The following is a 20,000-nucleotide window of genomic DNA, read 5'->3' as shown; positions in this document are numbered from 1 at the left end:
CAGTAAATGTTTTGTATAACTGTTAAAAACAAAAAGTTAACAAATCAGTTACAAAAATTATAGTAAAAATAAAAGTTAAAGTTTAGAAATGTAAGTTAAAAAGTTAAAACAAAACAGTTAAAACAAAACAGTTAAAACAAAACGGTTAAAATAAAACCGTTAAAACAAAAGTTAAATCTAAAAAATTCAACCAAAAATAGTTAAGAAAAATACACAAAAAAAGTTAAACCAAAAAAATTAAAACAAAAAACAGTTAAAACAAAAAACGTTAAGACGGAAAAAGTTAACAAAAAATCTAAAAAAAAAGTAAAAAAAAAAAGTTAAAACAAAAAGCTAAAAAAGTTAAAACAAAAAGTTAAGACAAAAAGTTAAAACAAAGAAAGTTAAAACAAAGTTAAAAAAAAGGTTAAAACAATAAAGTTAAAACAAAGTTATAACAAGTTAAAACAAAGTTAAAACAAAGAAAGTTAAAACAAAGAAAGTAAAAAAACAAAGCAAGTTAAAACAAAGAAAATTAAAACAGTTAAAACAAAGCTAAACAAAAAAAGTCAGACTTCAAAAGACCACCCAACCACAACTAATACTTAAAAGAGAACTGGAGGGAATCAAGGGAAAACTCATTTTGTCATTCCCACAACGACCAACAGCAGGGCAAATTTTACTACATCATGCACTTTCATACTTAAAGAAAAAAAAAAAAACACTTGATGATAAGGCTTAAGAAAATATGAAAAAACACACAAAATACCTTCACTCACTCCCTCACTCACTCGTTCGCTACTGACAAGGCTTCTTAGCCCCAAAATTTAAGCATCTACTTACATTGCTTGGTGTAATGGTCAAATCCTACAGGTGGGGGCGAATGACGGGGCGATGAAATTCTCCAAGTAGGGGGCTAATAACCGGCGAGATGGTGCAGATCTGTAATTCGATAGGAGAATAAGATGCAAGTCGGGACAGGCGTGAGTAGCTATTAACCTATTTTGAAAATGTGTGCAAAATTTCAATACATCACATTAGTCAATAAACAAACAAATAACAAAACTAAGGATCTTAGGTCTTCTGTAACCCTAGGCCCTAGTAAAGAGTGAACACAACTCCATGCTCTGCACAATACCAGACGCACAGAGCCACAGACCGCAGACCAGGGTGTAAAATTAGCCTCATTTTATGCATACCTCAATTTATCAGTAACAACATATAAAGGGCATTAATTTTGGGATAACCAGAAAATCAAACTATATTACTAATTATGAGAACCACCACCAAGAAAAAAAAATAAAAACAATAGTACCCAGTCGAGTTCATAGTAGAGAGTCGAGTTCATAGTAGTCGAGTTCATAGTAGAGTCGAGTTCATAGTAGAGTCGAGTTCATAGTAGAGTCGAGTTCATAGTAGAGTCGAGTTCATAGTAGAGTCGAGTTCATAGTAGAGTCGAGTTCATAGTAGAGTCGAGTTCATAGTAGAGTCGAGTTCATAGTAAGGAGTCAAGTTCATAGTAAGGAGTCTAGTTCATAGTAGGGAGTCGAGTTCATAGTAGAGAGTCGAGTTCATAGTAGAGAGTCGAGTTCATAGTAGAGAGTCGAGTTCATAGTAGAGAGTCGAGTTCATAGTAGAGAGTCGAGTTCATAGTATAGAGTCAAGTTCATGAACTATGAACTCGACTCTCTACTATGAACTCGACTCTCTACTATGAACTCCACTCTCTACTATGAACTCCACTCTCTACTATGAACTCCACTCTCTACTATGAACTCCACTCTCTACTATGAACTCCACTCTCTACTATGAACTCCACTCTCTACTATGAACTCCACTCTCTACTATGAACTCCACTCTCTACTATGAACTCCACTCTCTACTATGAACTCCACTCTCTACTATGAACTCCACTCTCTACTATGAACTCCACTCTCTACTATGAACTCCACTCTCTACTATGAACTCCACTCTCTACTATGAACTCCACTCTCTACTATGAACTCCACTCTCTACTATGAACTCCACTCTCTACTATGAACTCCACTCTCTACTATGAACTCCACTCTCTACTATGAACTCCACTCTCTACTATGAACTCCACTCTCTACTATGAACTCCACTCTCTACTATGAACTCCACTCTCTACTATGAACTCCACTCTCTACTATGAACTCCACTCTCTACTATGAACTCCACTCTCTACTATGAACTCCACTCTCTACTATGAACTCCACTCTCTACTATGAACTCCACTCTCTACTATGAACTCCACTCTCTACTATGAACTCCACTCTCTACTATGAACTCCACTCTCTACTATGAACTCCACTCTCTACTATGAACTCCACTCTCTACTATGAACTCCACTCTCTACTATGAACTCCACTCTCTACTATGAACTCCACTCTCTATGAACTCCACTCTCTACTATGAACTCCACTCTCTACTATGAACTCCACTCTCTACTATGAACTCCACTCTCTACTATGAACTCCACTCTCTACTATGAACTCCACTCTCTACTATGAACTCCACTCTCTACTATGAACTCCACTCTCTACTATGAACTCCACTCTCTACTATGAACTCCACTCTCTACTATGAACTCCACTCTCTACTATGAACTCCACTCTCTACTATGAACTCCACTCTCTACTATGAACTCCACTCTCTACTATGAACTCCACTCTCTACTATGAACTCCACTCTCTACTATGAACTCCACTCTCTACTATGAACTCCACTCTCTACTATGAACTCCACTCTCTACTATGAACTCCACTCTCTACTATGAACTCCACTCTCTACTATGAACTCCACTCTCTACTATGAACTCCACTCTCTACTATGAACTCCACTCTCTACTATGAACTCCACTCTCTACTATGAACTCCACTCTCTACTATGAACTCCACTCTCTACTATGAACTCCACTCTCTACTATGAACTCCACTCTCTACTATGAACTCCACTCTCTACTATGAACTCCACTCTCTACTATGAACTCCACTCTCTACTATGAACTCCACTCTCTACTATGAACTCCACTCTCTACTATGAACTCCACTCTCTACTATGAACTCCACTCTCTACTATGAACTCCACTCTCTACTATGAACTCCACTCTCTACTATGAACTCCACTCTCTACTATGAACTCCACTCTCTACTATGAACTCCACTCTCTACTATGAACTCCACTCTCTACTATGAACTCCACTCTCTACTATGAACTCCACTCTCTACTATGAACTCCACTCTCTACTATGAACTCCACTCTCTACTATGAACTCCACTCTCTACTATGAACTCCACTCTCTACTATGAACTCCACTCTCTACTATGAACTCCACTCTCTACTATGAACTCCACTCTCTACTATGAACTCCACTCTCTACTATGAACTCCACTCTCTACTATGAACTCCACTCTCTACTATGAACTCCACTCTCTACTATGAACTCCACTCTCTACTATGAACTCCACTCTCTACTATGAACTCCACTCTCTACTATGAACTCCACTCTCTACTATGAACTCCACTCTCTACTATGAACTCCACTCTCTACTATGAACTCCACTCTCTACTATGAACTCGACTCTCTACTATGAACTCGACTCTACTATGAACTCGACTCTCTACTATGAACTCGACTCTCTACTATGAACTCGACTCTACTATGAACTCCACTCTCTACTATGAACTCCACTCTCTACTATGAACTCGACTCTCTACTATGAACTCGACACTCTACTATGAACTCGACTCTCTACTATGAACTCCACTCTCTACTATGAACTCCACTCTACTATGAACTCCACTCTCTACTATGAACACCACTCTCTACTATGAACCTCCACTCTCTACTATAACTCCACTCCTGAACTATGAACTCACTCTCTATCAACTCTCTCTCTCTACTACTACTACTCTTTTTTTTTTTTTTTTTTTGTTGTTTCTTTTTCTTTTGGCGGGGGGGGGTTTTTTTTTTATTTTTTTTTTGTTTTTTTGGGTTCTTTTTTTTTTTTTTGGGGGGGGGTTTTTTTTTGGGGGGGGGGGTTTTTGGTTTTTTCCTTTTTTCTTTTTTTTTTTTTTGGGTTTTTTGGGTTTTTTTTTTTTGTTTTTTTTTTTGGGTTTTGGGGGGGTTTTTTTTTTTTATTTGGGGGGGTTTTTTTTTGTTTTTTTTTTTTGTTTTGGTTTTTTTTTTTTTTTTTCTTTATTTTTTTGTTTTTGGGGGGTGGGGGTTTTTTTTGGGGGGGGGGGGGGGGTTTTTTTTTTTTTTTTGGGGGGTTTTTTGTTTTTGGTTTTTTGTTTTGGTGGGGTTTTTTTTTTTTTTTTTTGGGGGGGGTTATTTTTTTTTTTTTTATTTGGTTTTGTTTTCTTTTTTATTTCTTTTTTTTTTTTTTTCTTTTTTTTTTTTTTTTTTGGGGGGGGTTTTTTTTTTTTTTTTGGGGTTTTTGTTTTTCTTTGTGGTTTTTATTTTTTTCTTTTTTTTTTTTTTTTTTTTTTTTTTTCTTTGTTTTTTTTTCTTTTTTTTTTATTTTGGTTTTTTGTTGTTTTCTTTTGTTTTTTTTTTTTTTTTTTTTTTATTTTTTTGGGGTTTTTTTTTTTTTGTTTTTTTTTGGGGTGTGTGGTTTTTTTTTTTTTTTGGTTTTTTTTTTGTTTTTTTTTTTTTGTTTTTTGGTTGGGGGGGGGGGGGGGGGGTGGGTTTTTTTTTTTTTGGGGGGGGGGGGTGTGTTTTTTTTTTTGGTTGGGGGGGGGGGGGGTTTTTTTTTTTTTTTTTTTTGGGGGGGGGGGGGGGGGGGGGGGGGGTTTTGTTTTGTGTTTTTATTTTTTGGGGGTTTTTGTTTTTTTTTTTTTTTTGATATTTTTTTTTTGTTTTTTTTTTTTTTGGGGGGGGGGGGGTGTTTGTTTTCATTTTTTTTTTTTATTCTCTGCTATGAACTCGCTTTTTTTTGGTGAACTGGTTATTTTTTTGGTGGGGTGGGGTACTGGGGGGGTGGGGGGGTTATGGGGGTTTTTCGACTTCTTTTTTTATAATTTAAACTATGAATTCGATTTATTATTTTTAATAACTCTAGTATGTAAAAAAATTTTTTTTTTTTTTTTTTTATAAAATTTTTTTAATATTATTTTTTTTTTTTTTTAATATTTAATCGAATAAAATTAAAAAAAAATAATTCTCTAAAAAAAAATTCTTTTGTTAACTATAAAAATAAAATAAATTTTCGACTCTACTATAAAATTAATAACTAAATAAAAAAAAAAAAATATTAATATTCGACTTGTTTTCTCTTACTATTAATTTAAATAAAAAAATAAAAAATCTCTAAAATTAAATCTACTCTAAAAAATAAATAAAACAAAAAAAAACTACTAAAAGTTTTTTTTTTTTTTTAAATATAGTAAATATACTAACTAAATTTTACTAAAATATATGGAATTTGGTTAAAATTAATTTTTAAATTCATAATTTAATTTATTTTCTACATATGATTATAGATTATTAGTGCGAGAAAAAAAAAAAAAATAAAAAAAAAAAAAAAACTAAAAAAAAACTAAAAAAAAACTCGAAATAAATAAAATGAAAAAAGGTTTTCTAAAAAAGAAAAAAATTTTTTTTTTAAAAAAAAAAATTTGTTTTTTTTGAAAATAAAAAGAAATATAATTTTTAATAAAAAAAAAAACAAAAAAAAAATAAATGAATTTTTTTTTGTTTAGTTTTCAAAAAAAAAAAATTTTTTTTATTTTTAATAAAAAAAAAATAAAAAAAAAAAAAAAAAAAAAAAATTTTTTTTGTTTTTTTGTAAAATAAACTCTAAAAAACAAAATAAAAAATTAAAAATAAAATAAAAAAAAAAAAAAAAAAAAAAAAAAAAAATGAAAAAATAAAAACTCTTAAAAACAATTCTCTAAAAACTCGAATATTAAAAAAAAGGGACTCTTAAAAAAAAATTTATTTTTAAAAAAAAAATAAAATTAAAATAAAAAAAAAATACTATAAAAAAAAAAATTTTTTCTTAATAAAATCAAATATCTAAAAAAAAAAAAAAAAAAAATTTTAAAAAAATAATAACAATTTTTATTAAAATAATAAAAAAAAAAAACAAAAAAATATAAAAAATTTTTTTTATTTAATTAACTAAAATAGCATGATTGAGATCTAAAGATAATGAAGTTTCGTTTCTTATCCTCTGAAAAATTATCAGCCGGTCACCAACGCTGACGAAACCCAAACAATGACGGCGTTGGTTGCCGGTTCATAATTTTGTCGAGGATAAAAACGTAACTTCTCTTCGATCATTCTACATGGAAATCACACATTATAAACAAGATAGGTCAAATAATGCAACCATATGCTATTTTTATATATAAATTATGCATTTGAGCAAAAACCGTCATTGTGTGATTTTGGTCAACGGTAATAAGTAAACAAAATCGAACGTGAACTGGACACATCAGATTCATGGGTGATATGGCTACATTCCGGGACGCTAAGCTCAAACATGAAGTTCTAAACGATATCAAGCTTCTCATGTCCGGGAGAAAATAGGTTGATAAACTTGTTTATGTAACTTAAAATTAATATTTAGTGATTCCTTACTTTAATATTTTTACTCGGAAAACTATGTTGCTGAGTTTGATAACCAAATTTCCGTTTAAATCGCTGAAACTTTGTTTCCATTTCAAGAATTAGCCTTACACTTGCAAAACAACAAGATAATTTGAACATCTTTCGAATGCGTTAAGCGCGGGAAGCATTCAAATTGAATTAAATAAAAGCTAGTGGGCCGCAACATATGGCCATCAAAACCATACATGGTCGACGGTGGCGCCGCGCGAGGATTCAGGGGTACCTAAACACATCCTAGCTAGGGTCAAAACTCCATTCAATTCTTCCCGTTCTTATTACTATTTTGGAAAGTAAACGAAAATTGCAGGTAATGATTTATTAAACGCAGGTTAGTCTAGTTTAGTTTTGTTTACCTTAGACGAATTCTTCCTTTCATTTCATGCACTTTCTTACTTTGTACAAAAAAAAAAAATCAATAATAAGGCTTTAAATAAAAAAAACGACACTTGACGCCTCTTTGGAACTCATTCACACTAAAGAGCGATTAGCCCAAAATAATAATACAAATCTACTTACAGTTACAGTCCAATGGATGTCTCGTAGAGGTGGGTTGGTTGGTGCAGTGAATGATGTAAGTGATGCAGCGATCTGAAATTCAGTACACGAATAAGCATGGATAAAGGCAAGTAGTTAATTTGTTCATGTGATAGTTCATGTCCATATGTGTATTTATGTCGAAGAAAAAAATAGCTACACTCACATGTCTAGAAGCCAGTAATCTCCCCACAATAGGGGGAACAATCACATGTATTCTCTGCAGCGGAGAAAAAAAAATTCCCTGTAACCAAACCTATGGAGGAGGAGGAGGAGGAGGAGGAGGAGGAGGAGAAGACAAACGAGCCATATCGTCCCCGGGTCAAACCATCTCCGCACTCGTAACAGTATTTTCACACCTCAAGTCTCCCGCATGCAGAGACAAGCAAGCTGACTATGTTCAATTGTCACATCAATAGAGTGACGGATATCATGGCCATATGGGCAGCCAAACTGTAGCCTAGCCATTGTGACTATCAGTAAAATTATATTAGGCTAGGTTAGGTTTCATGACCCAATCAATAAAATCAAATTGACTTGTATGAAAAATAGGATTGTACTGACTAGAATTAAAAAAATATTACTTAGGATAATTACTGGCACAAGGTGTAAATTAAATTATTTTCCTCAGAAGAAAATGTTTGTGTCCATATGTATATTTATGTCGAAGAAAAAAAATTGCTACACTCATGTCTAGAAGCCAGTAATCTCCCCAAAATAGGGGGCACAATCACATGTATTCTCTGCAGCTGAGAAAAAAAAATTCCCTGTAACCAAACCTACAGAGGAGGAGGAGGAGGAGGAGGAGGAGGAGGAGGAGGAGGAGGAGGAGGAGGAGGAGGAAGAGGAGGAGGAGGAAGAGGAGGAGGAGGCAAACGAGCCATATCGTCCCCGGGTCAAATCATCTCCACACTCGTAAGTAACAGTATTTTCACACCTCGAGTCTCCCGCATGCAGAGACAAGCAAGCTGACTATGTTCAATTGTCACAGAGTGACGGATATCATGGCCATATGGGCAGCCAAACTCTAGCCTAGCCATTGTGACTATCAGTAAAATTATATTAGGCTAGGTTAGGTTTCATGATCCAATCCATAAAATCAAATTGACTTGTATGAAAAATAGGATTGTACTGACTAGAATTAAAAAAATGTTACTTGGGCAAATTACTGGCACAAGGTGTAAATTCAACTATTTTCCTCAGAAGAGTGTCTAAAAAATAACATTTAACTAATTTTTTAACAGTACCTACCTAAATGCATTTCTGCCTCCTTTCTTCAACCCTCGCGTTGGCACCAATGTAATGATCAGGGTGTTGTCTTCTTCCCACACGACACACTTCCAGCCAGCCACCTGTAAGAAGGCATCGTCACAGAAAAGTTGGTAGACCACATTTTTCACAAAACTCAATTTTGCAATATTTTTTTTTTTTTTCGTTTATAAATTCATCAATATACTTACTAACAGCATGTCTTCATACTGCAACAATCACATTGAATTAAACACCGAGTTTGACTGGAATATATCATTATTTCAATCACTTCAATATCTGCATCTACCAATATAATGTTTAATTTGATTTTATCTTAAATTTCAAATTGAAATTTCAAATAAATAATATATGAACTCCATTCTTACCTATCCGTCTCCATCCTACGATTTCCCGCCCAAAACTAACGCGCTTCCCTGCTTACAATTTCAAATCCTTCGTCACGTTCCATCACTCACTTCAGCACCTTCGGACGTTAGTTAAAATGAATTATATATTACTCATAAAAAATCAAATCAAATATTTCCTTGCATATCAATACAATAACTAGAATGTAAATATTTGAAGTCTGTCAGGTCATCGTAGCAGTCAGTCGAGTCATCGTAGCAGTCAGTCGAGTCATCGTAGCAGTCAGTCGAGTCATCGTAGCAGTCAGTCGAGTCATCGTAGTAGTCAGTCGAGTCATCGTAGCAGTCAGTCGAGTCATCGTAGCAGTCAGTCGAGTCATCGTAGTAGTCTGTCGAGTCATCGTAGTAGTCTGTCGAGTCATCGTAGTAGTCTGTCGAGTCATCGTAGCAGTCTGTCGAGTCATCGTAGCAGTCTGTCGAGTCGTCGTAGCAGTCTGTCGAGTCGTCGTAGCAGTCTGTCGAGTCGTCGTAGCAGTCTGTCGAGTCATCGTAGCAGTCTGTCGAGTCATCGTAGCAGTCTGTCGAGTCATCGTAGCAGTCTGTCGAGTCCTCGTACTAGTCTGTCGAGTCCTCGTACTAGTCTGTCGAGTCCTCGTACTAGTCTGTCGATTCCTCGTACTAGTCTGTCGAGTCCTCGTACTAGTCTGTCGAGTCCTCGTACTAGTCTGTCGAGTCATCCCACTAGTCTGTCGAGTCATCGTACTAGTCTGTCGAGTCATCGTACTAGTCTGTCGAGTCATCGTAGTAGTCTGTCGAGTCATCGCAGTAGTCTGTCGAGTCATCGCAGTAGTCTGTCGAGTCATCGCAGTAGTCTGTCGAGTCATCGCAGTAGTCTGTCGAGTCATCGCAGTAGTCTGTCGAGTCATCGCAGTAGTCTGTCGAGTCATCGCAGTAGTCTGTCGAGTCATCGCAGTTGTCTGTCGAGTCATCGCAGTAGTCTGTCGAGTCATCGTAGTAGTCTGTCGAGTCATCGTACTAGTCTGAATTGCAATTCCAGTTGATGGTAGAGGGTCGAGTTGATAGTAGTCGAGTTGATAGTAGAGAATCGAATTGATATTAGAATCGAGTTGATAGAGTCGAGTTGATAGTAGAGTCGAGTTAATAGTAGAGTCGAGTTGATAGAGGGTCAAGTCGATAGTACAGGGTCGAGTCGATAGTAGAGGGTCGAGTCGATAGTAGAGGGGAGTTGATAGAGTCAAGTTGATAGTAGAGGGTCGAGTTGATAGTAGAGGATCAAGTTGATAGTAGAGGGTCGAGTTGATCGTACAGGGTCGAGTTGATCGTACAGGGTCGAGTTGATCGTACAGGGTCGAGTTGATCGTACAGGGTCGAGTTGATCGTACAGGGTCGAGTTGATAGCAGAGGGTCGAGTTGATAGCAGAGGGTCGAGTTGATAGCAGAGGGTCGAGTTGATAGCAAAGGGTCGAGTTGATAGCAGAGGGTCGGGTTGATAGCAGAGGGTCGAGTTGATAGCAGAGGGTCCAGTTGATAGCAGAGGGTCGAGTTGATAGCAGAGGGTCCAGTTGATAGCAGAGGGTCCAGTTGATAGCAGAGGGTCGAGTTGATAGCAGAGGGTCCAGTTGATAGTAGAGGGTCTAGTTGATAGTAGAGGGTCGAGTTGATAATAGAGGGTCAAGTTCATAGTACGAGTCGAGTTCATAGTAGAGTCGAGTTCATAGTAGAGAGTCGAGTTCATAGTGGAGTCGAGTTCATAGTAGAGAGTCAAGTTCATAGTAGAGAGTCAAGTTCATAGTAGAGTCGAGTTCATAGCAGAGAGTCGAGTTCATAGTAGAGTCGAGTTCATAGTCGAGAGTCGAGTTCATAGTCGAGAGTCGAGTTCATACTCGAGAGTCGAGTTCATACTCGAGAGTCGAGTTCATACTCGAGAGTCGAGTTCATAGTAGTGTCGAGTTCATAGTAGAGTCGAGTTCATAGTAGAGTCGAGTTCATAGTAGAGTCGAGTTCATAGTAGAGTCGAGTTCATAGTCGAGAGTCGAGTTCCTAGTCGAGAGTCCAGTTCATAGTCGAGAGTCGAGTTCATAGTCGAGAGTCGAGTTCATAGTAGAGTAATTCAGCATAAAAATACTTTGCTACTAGGTAAATATGCTAACGAACGAATCTTAACTAACCTACACTAACCTAACCGGTAAATCTTTAGTTTCGACCATGGGAGTTATATAGCATTAGCAAATTAAATATTAATTTTGTAATTTAAAAGGTATCAATCTTTAGTTTCAACCATGGGACCAACATAGCAATACAAAATTAAATATTAATTTGTATACTCCGCAAACTGAGTGGTCAAAACGTCCCCGGGTCATAACTTCCCCAGGACAAAACATCCCCGGGTGAGACCAAAACGGCCCCGGGTCAAAATGCCCCCTGGTCAACACATCCTAGCTCGGGTCAAAACTCCATTCAATTCTTCCCGTTCTTATTACTATTTTGTAAAGTAAACGTAAATTGCAGGTAATGGTTTATTAAACGCAGGTTAGGTTAGGTTAGTCTAGTTTAGTTTTGTTTACCTTAGACGAATTCATCCTTTCATTTCATGCACTTTCATACTTTGTACAAAAAAAAAAAAATCACTTCAATAATAAGGCTTTAAATAAAAAAAGACACACGACGCCTCTTTGGAACTCATTCACACTAAAGAGCGATTAGCCCAAAATAATAATACAAATCTACTTACAGTTACAGTCCGATGGATGTCTCGTAGAGGTGTGTTGGTTGGTGCAGTGAATGTAAGTGATGCAGCGATCTGAAATTCAATACACGAATAAGCATGGATAAAGGCAAGTAGTTAATTTGTTCATGTGATAGTTCGTGTCCATATGTGTATTTATGTCGAAGAAAAAAATAGCTACACTCACATGTCTAGAAGCCAGTAATCTCCCCACAATAGGGGGAACAATCACATGTATTCTCTGCAGCGGAGAAAAAAAAAATTCCCTGTAACCAAACCTACGGAGGAGGAGGAGGAGGAGGAGGAGGAGGAGGAGGAGGAGGAGGAGGAGGAGACAAACGAGCCATATCGTCCCCGGGTCAAATCATCTCCGCACTCGTAAGTAACAGTATTTTCACACCTCGAGTCTCCCGCATGCAGAGACAAGCAAGCTGACTATGTTCAATTGTCACATAGATAGAGTGACGGATATCATGGCCATATGGGCAGCCAAACTGTAGCCTAGCCATTGTGACTATCAGTAAAATTATATTAGGCTAGGTTAGGTTTCATGATCCAATCAATAAAATCAAATTGACTTGTATGAAAAATAGGATTGTACTGACTAGAATTAAAAAAAATTTACTTTGTAAAATTACTGGCACAAGGTGTAAATTCAACTATTTTCCTCAGAAGAAAGTGTCTAAAAAAATAACTTTTAACTAATTTTTTAAAAGTACTTACCTTAAATGCATTTCTGCCTCCTTTCTTCAACCCTCGCGTTGGCACCAATGTAATGATCAGGGTGTTGTCCTCTTCCCACGCGACACGCTTCCAGCCAGCCACCTGTAAGAAGAAATTCTCACAGAAAAGTTGATAGACCACATTTTTCACAAAACTCAATTTTGCAATTTCTTTTCGTTTTGCTTCATTCAAGTTGATTGAGAACTGATTAGTTTAGCCTGCGAGATGTTCACAAAAACTTGTCTTATTTTAAAACGTCGAACTGCAATTCTCATGCCAAAACCCAATGACATGTATTATAATTTCAATCGCTGCTAATCATTAACATCTCTGCATCTATCAACATAAATGACTTAATCACACTTTCTTTTCAAGCTACGTAATTTAATGATTGCTATCCAAGTTGTAAAATGAACAAGACTTATAAATAATTTGCTCAATATACTTACGAACAGCATGTCTTCATACTGCCACAATCACATTGAACTACCAACACTGAGTTTGACTGGAATATATCATTATTTCAATCACTTCAATATCTGCATCTACCAATATAATGATGTTTAATTTGATTTTATCTTAAATTTCAAATAATAAATAATATATGAACTCCGTTCTTACCTATCCGTCTCCATCCTACGATTTCCCGCCCAAAACTAACACTCTTCCCTCCTTCCAATTTCAAATCATCCTACGTCACGTTCCATCAATCACTTCAGCACCTTCGGACGTTAGTTAAAATGAATTATATATTACTCATACATCACAAAAAATTAAATCAAATATTTCCTTGAATATCAATACAGTAACTAGAATGTAAATATCTCTAATGTATAACATATACGCAGATATTTTTACCTTTAAGAAAACGTTTGTTTCCTCGTCTGATCATAGGTCACATTGGCGCATGCGCAGTACATTCAAAGATAACCATTTCAGAAAAAAACTAATAATATTGATAAATGAATGAATAAAAACTATAATAATATAAATAAAAAAACATAAATAAATGCATAGTTCAAATAAACGAACAATTATATAGTAAATAATATGAAATTGACATTAGCTAATAATAAATGCGAATCAGCATAATAATGATAATACATACACACACGCACACATTTACATACGTGTATATATATATATATATATATATATATATATATATATATATATATTTATTTATTTATTTATATACATATATGTATATAAACATATATATATTAGTTGGAATTTAGGCGGGAAACTGCGCTGGTGGTGGGAATATAATGACGTCATCGTCGTATATTTGAAATAGCCGATGATGATGATGATGATGATCATGATGATCATGATGATGATCATGATGATCATGATGATGATCATAATGATGATCATGATGATCATGATGATCATGATGATGATCATGATGATGATGATGGAGTCTCGTCAGATTCTCATCAACCGAACGACTTCGGTTACAATCTTTCGATTGCGGTTTGTGTATGTTTCTGTGTGTGTTTGTCTGTGTGTGTGTGTGTGTGTGTGTGTGTGTGTGTGTGTGTGTGTGTGTGTGTGTGTGTGTGTGTGTGTGTGTGTGTGCGTGCGTGCGTGCGTGTGTGTGTGCGTGTGTGTCCGTGAGTGCGTGCGCGCGCGCGTGTGTGTGTGTGCGTGCGTGTACGTGTGTTCGCGTGTGCGTGTACGTGCGTGCGTGTGTGTCCGTTCGCTAGAAAAAAAAAACAATATCGTACGCATCTTACTTCGAAGGTTATATCGTCGACGAATGTCTTTGTCCCGCTAAATTAATATTTGTTTAGTATAAAACAAATTATCTTTTAATTATTTTTTTTCTCTCCGTTCCACCATGTACTTTCCAACCGTTTTGTCAGTTACTCTGCGTTCGTATGATTTCAAAAGACTTGGGTCGATATCGTTTTCTTGGAAGATTTTGCCTTTCTCAATATAAATTATTCGTTTTATGTGAAAATTCAATTAATCAATTGGAGATAATGACGCACTTTATTGGTTTGCATATATTAGGCTTCCCCAAGAAATAATAAATTTAAGAACACATTCGCTGCCGGGCAGCGGCGGAGAAAGGCTGTTCCGATCATAACTCCAGATAATCTTTTTGAGTTATATGACCACGAAATTTGGGAAGAAAAGGAGCTCCTTAGATCACACCTATGCTACTATTGAATCCTCCCAGGAAGTTAACAACATGGATATGACTCTGCCACAGAGTCGGAATAATGAAAACTGTGAAGGAAGTAGCATGGGAGAGACGTCAACACAGGGAGTAGGAGAAGTGAAGGGCTGGACCGAGATAGCTGAAAACTTGAACGACAGTGTCAACAATGCCGGTTCCCGTGCCAAGAGATTGAAGGTTAGTGGAAAGACTGAAGACCAAGCTAAATCTGCCACCACGAAAGATCCCTTAATGACTGCAATAGAAGCAGCCGGCATGGACCAGGACTTGATAATTGAAGAAAATAACACCGCAGACACTAAAGCAGCTGATGTGAATCAAGATAATATAGTCGGGGACATCACCACGTCCACTGGTAAGGAAAGACTTATGATAACATTTCCAGAAAAATGTAACCTCTCTCTGGAAAACAAATATACCTGGTATATGGCACTATTAAAACAACACCCTGACTGTAGGCCACTCTTTAAGGAAGGGAGGAATGCACCATATATCACATTAATCAATGGTCAGCAATATAACACCATGATAACAGATGGCTTCCAGGGACAAGTAATGAAACCTATAACTGGCTTACAACGTACTGTGGTCATTTTTGACGTACCTATAAATGTCAATTTATTACAGTGTCCACCAGGATTCCAGTGGCTAAAACGACGGATGGTTGGGAAAAATCCAAGGCCACAACTCCTAGGAGCAGTATCAGGACCTATTGACACAGAAACTCACATCATCGGTGTTGGAAGGAAGAGAGTTGCTCCCTATGTTCCAGAGCCAGACCTGTGTCAAAAGTGTAGCAAATGGGGACACAAAAGTTGCCGATGTCGAACTACATATGTGCGATGCAGATACTGTGCTGGGGGACATCTCTCAGAGGAGTGCTGGGAAAAGATTCAACAAAAAGTAGCTGTACCACCGAAATGCTGCAACTGTGGAGGTCAACACAATGCAAGTTCTCCAGTATGCCCTAAAAAACCACGCTACAAGACTCTACCACCAAGTATACCAAGTATACCCACTACTGTATACCAAACTGCTCCTCCACCTACAAGAACTGCTTGGAACGTCACAGCAATGCAGGAAGAATTTCCACCTTTGCAACAGGAGAAAGCAACAACTAATTCTACAACTAAGGTGAGGTCACTATCCGTTACTCAGTCAAATAAAGTAAATATAGTGGCTAAAGAGCAGGAACGACTAAGTATAGCAGTGGACAGACTTAATACATTGTTAATTAAATGAAAGTATAGAAGAATTAAAAGCAGATAGAGTAAGACTTGAGAGAAAGATGAAAGAATACACAGACTCTAAATTGAAAGAAGTGCAGGAATTAGTGCATCAAAACATACAAAAAGTCCAACAAACAGGAAGTACAGGAATTTGTGCAACAAGATCACATTCAGAAAGTACATCATGAATTACAGGAAACGGTGTATCAAGGCATTCAGAAAGTTCATCAAGAAGTAAAGGAAACTGTGCATCAAGAAATACAGAAGGCTAACTGTCAACAATCAAAGAATATGGAATCTATCATGGAAAAACTTGAAATTTTGAAAAAGAGAGATAAGGAGAGACATGAAAATTATGAACAGCTATCTAGGAATATAGAACTAATTCTAGAGAAATTTGAAGCCTTCAGAAGAGAAGTCTTAGATAGCCAGAACAATAAACAGTGGCCCCCACCAAAATGATGCAAAACCCTACAATGAATAACAAAATTTTCCATTTATTGACATGGAATGTTAATGGACTAAGAGATAGGGTAACTGATATACATGCATATATTCATCAACAGAGCCCTGACTTCATAGCTGTACAGGAAACTGGACCAGAGGTGTATGAACTCAGAGGATATTATCAACATATTCTTAGTTGTGATGATGGAAGCAGTAGAGGTATGGTTACTTATGTTAAGTCTGGACTTCCAGTTACCTTGGTGGAGAAAGGAGTCAATGGGGGAATAGAATATATCACTGTGTGTCTACATTTATCAAATAACTATATATATATCACTAATATGTATGTTCATTCTGGTGCCCTGTACATTGATAATTTACCTCCGCACATATTAGAAGAAAGTACAATTCTCTTGGGTGATCTTAATGCTAGACATGTAGACCTAGGTAGTTTTAAGACTTCTAATACTAATGGCGTAAGGTGGGTAACCTTTCTTAAAGCTAATGATAATGTACAAATTACTGGTGCCAAAGTCCCTACACATGTTCAGGGAGGAAGACTAGATTATGTTGCCTTATTTAATATGCCATTTTGTACGTGTGAAACTAATGTTGTATCATCTCTTCTCAGTGACCACTTTGTCCTTAAGACATATATCCCCCTCTCCACAACCAACATAGTACACAGAAAAAGGTTAAGCATCCCCTCAAGTAAATTTCCTGGGCTCCTGATCAATGTTAAGAAATGGTACAGTAATAACAATATTAATTTACAAGATGCCAATGATATTTATTAGGGATTACTTAAAGTAATTAATGAATATGTAGACAACAACAAGACTAGGCAGAAGCACACTCGTATGCACATGACCCTGTTATATTAAATTGTCAGGATACAATAGCAGCCTTACAGAGTAGATGGCAAGCACAGCCAAATGATCATGATGTCAAGAGAGCTATGGGAACAGTTGCTAAACATTTGTCTGAGCTAAAGAGAGACATGAGGAAGAAATATTGGGATGAGTTTCTAAATAAAATTCGTAACACCAAATCAATACAGGAAGTTTGGTATCACGTTAATAAGATCAAAGGTAAGAAAACTTCAGTAACCAGTGACTCAAATCCTGCAAAAAAGGTCAAAGATCTCATTAAACAATGGAGTTCTGCTTCTGCTTTGTCTGGTCTGCCTGTTGGACATAAAATGGCTCTGGCAGAGAATAGGTTACAAAGGTTACAATTAGTAAATCATAATGTTAAGTTGGATGATGACACTTGTGTACCTATATCAATAGATGAACTATTATATGCTGTCAAAAGTGGTAAATCAACAGCCCCTGGTGAGGATGGACTTACATATAATATTATAAATGCATTACTGAATATTGACGGGAAAAATCCCATACTAGATATGTTTAATGTGTCTTACAGAAATAGTACGTTACCCCCAGCATGGAAATCAGCCATAATTATACCTGTACCTAAGAGTGATGGGAAATTTCGACCAATCTCACTTACCAGCTGCTTGTGCAAAATGATGGAAAGAATTGTCTTACGTAGGTTAATCTATAAAGTGGGTGATAAAATGTCTGAAAATTTATATGGTTTCATGAAGGGACGTGCTACTAGCGACTGCTTTGTTCATTGCTTAGCTAATACCAATGCTTCTTGTCAAGTATATGTAGATTTGAAAGGTGCCTTTGATAGAGCTAATAAAGAAGTTATACTAGAGGAACTTGTATTGAAGGGAGTCAAAGGAAAGTTATTAGGATGGATACAAGACTATTTGTATAATAGAAAAGGTAAGGTTTGGTTACAGGGAACACTATCAGAAGAAGAAACATTCGAGTTAGGTACCCCCCAAGGTGGAGTTCCAAGTCCTATGCTATACAATATACTAATGGATAAAATTGCTAGATATGAATTTACACAGGGTACCAAAGTCATCATATATGCTGATGACATACTAATACAATGTGATACACCTAAAACACTTAGCAAGGCTGTGAATGAACTTGAACAACTATGTACATACATGGGACTTGTCATAAATGAAAACAAAACTAAATTTCAAGCTAAACAGAAAAAGTGTAGGAAACCTACTGTAAATGGTGAAAAAATTGAGCGTGTCCTTAACTACAAATATTTGGGTGTACAATTAGGTTATAGAAATGCTAATTATTGTATCGAATATGTTAAAAATATGTGTGTATCTAGACTAGCCCCTCTCAAAGTCTTAGCAAATAGAGGGTCAGGTGTTGGTGTACCTATACTTCGCATGTTTTATATATATGTGATACGTTCCCTCATAGATTATGCTTCACTTGTGTTGGTGCAATACAATACACAACAACTTAAATGCTTAGAAGTCGTACAAAATAAGGCAATGAGAATTATTTTAGGGTGTGCTACAACAACTAAGATAGAGGTATTAAGAAGAGAGTTAAGATTACCCAGTATTATTTTAAGAATAGAAGAAATAACGAGTCGAACTGTATGTCGTATAGTGTGTAATGGTACAAACTCTCTCCAAAGAGATATATTAGCATTATATAATGATAATCATGTAACTAACAACCCATATCTTCGCAAATTATGTAAGGTTCTAAGAAAGTTTGATATTATGAACGAATATAATGCCCTAAAAAAAATAACTACTATACCACCTGGAATCCATACAATGTAAAAATTGACATTGAAAAGCCAAGTAGACCAAAGGAACAATGGTATAAATACGAATTAAAAGCACATTTTCTTGACAAATTGTCACAATACCCACGGAAACAGGTGGTACATGTGTACTGTGATGGGTCAGTTGAGGGTACCAAGACAGGATGTGGGGTGTTTATAAGGGAATATTCTTCCTCTGAAGAATTTCAAGATTATGAAATTTCAAAAAGACTACCAAATAATTTGTCATTAACCAGAACTGAACTATATGCTATCTTAGAAGGCTTACATATTATTGCGAGTATGGGTAAAAATGTATACTTTTTTGTCGATAGTCAGAGTGCATTATATGAACTTGTATCTTCCTCTCCAGCTGATTGTGATGTTGTTAACAAATGTTTAAATATTATATATAACCTGGAGAGAAACAATACACATATTTATTTTGTATGGGTACCATCCCATATAGGATTGTATTATAATGAAAAAGCAGATAGTCTTGCACGAAATGCAATTAGAGATGTAAACAATATTCCTGGTAATGAATACACATATAAACATATAAGGTCAATAATAAGAACAAATGTTATTGCTAACATGGATATAGACCTAGATAAATGTTGCGAGAAGGGTAGTGTAAGTAGCAGGCATTATAAGGCAGTATTAAATAATACAGAGGAATATCCATAGGGTAGACATAGTTCCCAAATGGATTTAGTCACTATGAGACTCAGACTTGGATATAAATATTACTGGGAGGTGTACAGGGAAGCTGAACCTGAGCCCTGCACTTTATGTGCAAGGCCGGGAGGACATTCACTACAACATTATGTTCAGTATTGCCCAAAAATCGATGAATTTAGACCACAGGTACAATGGAACCTCAATGAGCTCATATGCTATTACATAAATAATGATATCTTAACTAAAATTGTTAAAAAACATCCAATGTTTGCTTTCAAATGTTAAATACAACTGTGATATTATAATATAAACATTTATTTTTGATAAAACTGTAACAAACAAATTAAACATAAAATGTATAGGGGTTAGTTGGCAAGACCCAACTCTCACCTTTGTTGTACATCAACAATAAACTTATTGAATTGAATAAATTTAAGAATTGAAACGAAACGGCTTCATGCTGTGGGATAGGTCTATGTAAATAATCTTCATTTATATCTATTTATGAATGTTTGCTTATACATAGTTATATCAGCATTATTTTGATATT

General features: G+C 36.0%; 2 protein-coding genes across 14 annotated transcripts in view; one reads left to right on the top strand and one right to left on the bottom strand.

Annotated features, from left to right (window-relative positions):
• LOC143031067 (uncharacterized) overlaps positions 1-12,952 on the bottom strand; it is a 29,621-nt gene extending 16,669 nt beyond the window's left edge. The window contains exons 1-8 of one of the 13 annotated variants that reach the window (XM_076194458.1): positions 12,857-12,952; positions 12,236-12,337; positions 11,519-11,587; positions 8,788-8,885; positions 8,611-8,628; positions 8,402-8,502; positions 7,317-7,370; positions 7,133-7,204 (exon numbers count right to left, since the gene is read on the bottom strand). The gene's annotated coding sequence lies outside the window, so the exon portion shown is untranslated. Of the gene's footprint in view, positions 1-822; positions 901-7,132; positions 7,205-7,316; positions 7,407-8,401; positions 8,503-8,610; positions 8,665-8,787; positions 8,886-11,518; positions 11,588-11,699; positions 11,791-12,235; positions 12,338-12,856 lie in introns of those variants that run through there. The other 12 variants (XM_076194454.1, XM_076194455.1, XM_076194457.1 and 9 more) reach the window with 12 other exon arrangements.
• A 1,017-nt stretch (positions 12,953-13,969) lies between these two features.
• LOC143030260 (uncharacterized) lies at positions 13,970-19,676 on the top strand. Its single transcript, XM_076193418.1, has 5 exons — positions 13,970-15,557; positions 16,219-16,836; positions 16,992-17,834; positions 17,916-18,123; positions 19,501-19,676. Exons 1-5 carry the CDS (start codon positions 14,355-14,357, stop codon positions 19,674-19,676), a joined length of 3,048 nt encoding a protein of 1,015 aa, XP_076049533.1. The 5' UTR covers positions 13,970-14,354.
• Positions 19,677-20,000: the final 324 nt, after the last annotated feature.

The sequence above is a fragment of the Oratosquilla oratoria genome, chromosome 12 (assembly GCF_046742065.1).
Source record: "Oratosquilla oratoria isolate Oo_2021 chromosome 12, ASM4674206v1, whole genome shotgun sequence".
Lineage (NCBI taxonomy): Eukaryota > Metazoa > Arthropoda > Malacostraca > Stomatopoda > Squillidae > Oratosquilla > Oratosquilla oratoria.
Note: the sequence above shows the minus strand (reverse complement) of the source record. Positions and strands in the feature narration are given on the sequence as shown.

Bases quoted from the DNA above. Each gene is read 5' to 3' on its own strand.
- LOC143030260 (XM_076193418.1), top strand. From the start codon at position 14,355: ATGACCACGAAATTTGGGAAGAAAAGGAGCTCCTTAGATCACACCTAT. The intron at 15,558-16,218 runs GTGAGGTCACTA...ATTCATCAACAG, and splicing joins CAACTAATTCTACAACTAAG to AGCCCTGACTTCATAGCTGT. The intron at 18,124-19,500 runs GTACATACATGG...TATGAGACTCAG, and splicing joins GAATGAACTTGAACAACTAT to ACTTGGATATAAATATTACT.